This window comes from Gavia stellata, chromosome 9 (assembly GCF_030936135.1).
Source record: "Gavia stellata isolate bGavSte3 chromosome 9, bGavSte3.hap2, whole genome shotgun sequence".
NCBI classification, from domain to species: domain Eukaryota; kingdom Metazoa; phylum Chordata; class Aves; order Gaviiformes; family Gaviidae; genus Gavia; species Gavia stellata.
This window is the reverse complement of record NC_082602.1, coordinates 10,984,985-10,989,066: the sequence shown is the minus strand read 5'-3', so window position 1 is coordinate 10,989,066 and position 4,082 is coordinate 10,984,985. Positions and strand designations below refer to the sequence as shown.

General features: G+C 63.2%; 1 protein-coding gene across 1 annotated transcript; it reads left to right on the top strand.

The window, feature by feature from the left end:
* The first annotated feature begins 567 nt into the window (after window positions 1-567).
* SLC18A3 (solute carrier family 18 member A3) lies at window positions 568-2,154 on the top strand. Its single transcript, XM_009820254.2, has one exon. It carries the CDS (start codon window positions 568-570, stop codon window positions 2,152-2,154), a length of 1,587 nt encoding a protein of 528 aa, XP_009818556.2.
* The last annotated feature ends 1,928 nt before the right edge of the window (window positions 2,155-4,082 follow it).

Genomic DNA, 4,082 nt, shown 5'->3' with positions numbered 1-4,082 from the left:
GCACGTCGAACCCGGCCGGCTGCCCGCGCGCCGTTCAGGCCCAGAGGGAAACCACGGATCGAGGGCTCCGGGCAGCTGCCGCGGGAGCCGCGGCCGCTTCCAGGGCCGCCCGGGGGTTCGCGGGCAGCCGCGCCGTCGGGGCGGCGAGAGCTGCCGGCGGGCCCCCGCCTCGGGGGTGGGGCCGCCTCCCGCCGCCCCCCCGGCACACCTCCGGGGCGGGCAGGGACCGGCGGCACCCCCGCCCCGCAGACCCCTCACCGCGGCCGGGCAGAGCTGTCGCCGCCGATGCGGTACAGCGGGGCGGGGCGCGAAGGGCGGGGGGGCGCGGGGCCGGCGCGGTGGCGGGGGCGGGTGGGGTTTCCGTGCGCGGCGCTTATTAGTGTGGTGATGGAGGGCCGGCCCCTCGGAGCCGCTTCGCAGTGGCGGCGCGGGCTGGCGGCGGCCGCCGGGAGGTGAGCGGCGGCGTCTGGCGGCTCGGGCGGCGGCGGCGGCGGAGGAGGCGGCGGCGGGGCCGCCCCCGCCGTGCCCCATGCGGGCGGCGGCGGGGCGGCGGCGGCGCTGAGGGCGATGTCGGAGGCGGGGGGCGCGGGCCGGGCGCGGGCCGCCGTGGCGCGGCTCTCGGAGGCGGTGGGCGAGCGGCGGCGGCGGCTGGGCACCGCCATGGGGGAGGCGCGGCGGCAGCGGCGGCTGCTGCTGGTGGTGGTGTGCGTGGCGCTGCTGCTGGACAACATGCTCTACATGGTTATCGTGCCCATCATCCCCGACTACATCGCGGCCATGCGCGGCGGGGGGGGCGCCGCCGGCCCGTCCGCGCCCGCGGGGGGCAACGAGAGCGGCGGCGGCAACCGGAGCCTCCTGCCGGCGCGGTACCCGCCGGCCGCGGGGGGCAACGAGGACGTGCAGATCGGGGTGCTGTTCGCCTCCAAGGCCATGCTGCAGCTGCTGGTGAACCCGCTCAGCGGCACCCTCATCGACCGCGTGGGCTACGAGGCGCCGCTGCTGGCCGGGCTGGCCGTCATGTTCCTCTCCACCGCCACCTTCGCCTTCGCGGAGAACTACGCGACGCTGTTCGCGGCGCGCAGCCTGCAGGGGCTGGGCTCGGCCTTCGCCGACACGGCCGGCATCGCCCTCATCGCCGACCGCTACGCCGAGGAGCCGGCGCGGAGCCGCGCCCTGGGCACGGCGCTGGCCTGCATCTCCTTCGGCAGCCTGGCCGCCCCCCCCTTCGGCGGCGTCCTCTACGAGTTCGCCGGCAAGCGGGTGCCCTTCCTGGTGCTGGCCTGCGTCTGCCTCCTCGACGGGCTGCTGCTGCTGGCCCTGGCGCCGCCCTGTGCCACCGGGGCGCGGGCCAACATGCCCGTCGGCACCCCCATCCACCGCCTCATGGTTGACCCCTACATCGCCGTGGTGGCGGGGGCCCTGGCCACCTGCAACATCCCCCTGGCCTTCCTGGAGCCCACCATCGCCAACTGGATGAAGGAGTCCATGGGGGCCAGCGAGTGGGAGGTGGGCCTCACCTGGCTGCCCGCCTTCTTCCCCCACGTGCTGGGCGTCTACATCACCGTCCGGCTGGCTGCCGCGTACCCCCACCTCCAGTGGTTTTACGGGGCCCTGGGCATGGCCATCATCGGTGCCAGCTCCTGCCTGGTGCCAGCCTGCAGGAATTTCGGGCAGGTCATCGTACCCCTCTGCGGCATCTGCTTCGGCATCGCCCTGGTGGACACGGCCCTGCTGCCCACCCTGGCCTTCCTGGTGGACGTGCGCCACGTCTCTGTCTATGGCAGCGTCTACGCCATCGCAGACATCTCCTACTCTGTGGCGTACGCCCTGGGGCCCATCGTGGCCGGCCAGATTGTGCACACCATGGGCTTTGCACAGCTCAACCTGGGCATGGGGCTCGCCAACGTGCTTTACGCCCCTGTCCTCCTCTTCCTTAAAAACGTCTGCCAAATGAAACCCTCTCACTCGGAGAGGAACATCCTCCTTGAAGAAGGACCTAAGGGACTCTACGACACCATCAAAATGGAGGAGCGCAAAGGCATGGGCAAAAGTCTCCGGCCAGCAGGCGAGACGAAGGAGAACGGTATGGACTCCTACCGCAGAGACCTGACAGGGGTGTCCGAGGAGGAATCGTCAGACTATGAGTACAGTTAGGTTCCCCTATGCAGCCCAGCCCCAGGAGCAAGGAGGGACATGTGGGAGAGAGGGAAAGGGCGGGATGAAAGCGTTATTGCATTATGTTTCTGTACCGACGTGCAATATATACAGTTTAACCTTTGTCATGATGTAATGGCTTTCTTCTTCTAGACTTATTTTTAATCGGTATTTCCTTCAGCATTCTGGCAAGGTGGAGGGGGTAGGGAACAGGGGGACAATCCTGAAGAAAATTATCTGAATAATCACTGGCATAAATCGGGGGGGGGGGGGAGGGTGTCCTTCCAAAAAAACCACCAACAACAAAACAAAAAGACCCGACAGCCTTGTGGCTGGGGTATCATTGTGCAAAGTTTTCTCAAGCTGAAACTGTGTGTGACATACTGTATATCTCTGTAAAAAATATAAGAAAAGCAAAAAAAGTCTGTGTAAAATTTCGAATGGCATATTCAGGGACTTAGTAAATCTTGTGTACATATACTTAGATTTTCAGTCGGTTTCATATATTTAAGAAGAACAACAATTATCACAATGTCTTATTCTTCCTTGGGAATAAACTGAAGTATTGTACTTTTATTTTTCTCTCTTGTGCTGCTCTCTGGTAAGTGCAATATGCTATATTATGTTGAAGTCCAAACTACAAGAATAATACGATCTGAATAAATGGAATTGAAGGGGATCGATTGTCTTTGTTTCATTGTTGAGGGCTGCTTGAGGGAGGGAGCTGGTTGTGCTCAGTGTAACCCCTATGGTAACAATTCCTCATAACACAAACCTCATCGGTTACCAGAATCGCCCAGGAGAAAACCCCAGTACAAAATGTTCTCATTCATTCTTCAAAACGTATGTTAACGGGTCCGAGCAAACAACATTGCACTACCAGCGTGCTATCGATCGCCTAAAAAGAGCTCCTCGTAGTCTCATGCGAATTTAATTTTAATTCTCAGAATCATGAATTTGAATTTTCGAATATTCCAAAAGTGACAGTACCAGCAGTTAGAGACACAACACTGGAAAGCGCCTTTCTTGGTGCTGAATGCTGCCCCAATTGCAACGTGCCCACCTCAATGTAGCCGACAAGGATTAAACAAAACAAAAGATGGGTGAAGTGTTTCACTCAAACCTTGGCAAAAAGTGGAAACCTTCGATGCAATCACAAAGGAACCACAGTGCATATTTTGCCCTGTAAATTTATCTCGATACAAAAGAAAACCGTTTATTTAAATTCCTAGCTCATAAGGAAACAAAATAAATGACTTACAATCTCAAGAGGGGAAAAAAACCATATGAACAGCCACAGCAACTATTAAAGGGCTTCCGCCCGTCCCTGGGGAGCTGGGCGCCGCGAAGGAGACGCGGAGAAACCGCTCGTCGGTTCCGCTGAGCTGCGCGGGACGCGCGGCCCCGCCGCGCCGCTGCTCCTGCCGGGGCGGCCGAGCCGCTGCTGGCGACGCGCAAAACTCATGGAAACAGCGCGACGGTGCCGTGGCACGGCGGGCTCGGCGGAAGGGCAATGGCCACCGCGCCAGGCGCTGAGCGCCGCTTCCCTGAGCCGCAGCCGCCCTTTTTGCGGTAAGCGGCAACCGCGGCGCGCCCTCCGGCCCGCCGCCCCGGGGCCGGGGCCGCTCCCGCCCCGGCACTGTCCGCTGCTGCCGCCGCCGCTGCCGGCCCCACGGCAGCTCCCGCAGAGCCCGGGCCCCTCCCGGGACCGCTGCCGCCCCGTCGCGGGCTGCCGCCCCTCCCGGCGGCGATGCCGGCAGCCCGCTGGCAGCGCCGCCCGCCCTCTTCGGCCACGGAGCTTTCAGGAGCCGCAGACGCCCCACGGCGACACTGCTCGACGCTGCCGACAGCCCCCGTGGCAACGCGGCTCACCCAGAGCTGTAACCCTCAGGGGCTGCCCTTGCCGCCGCCGGGGAGCCTCTCGGCTG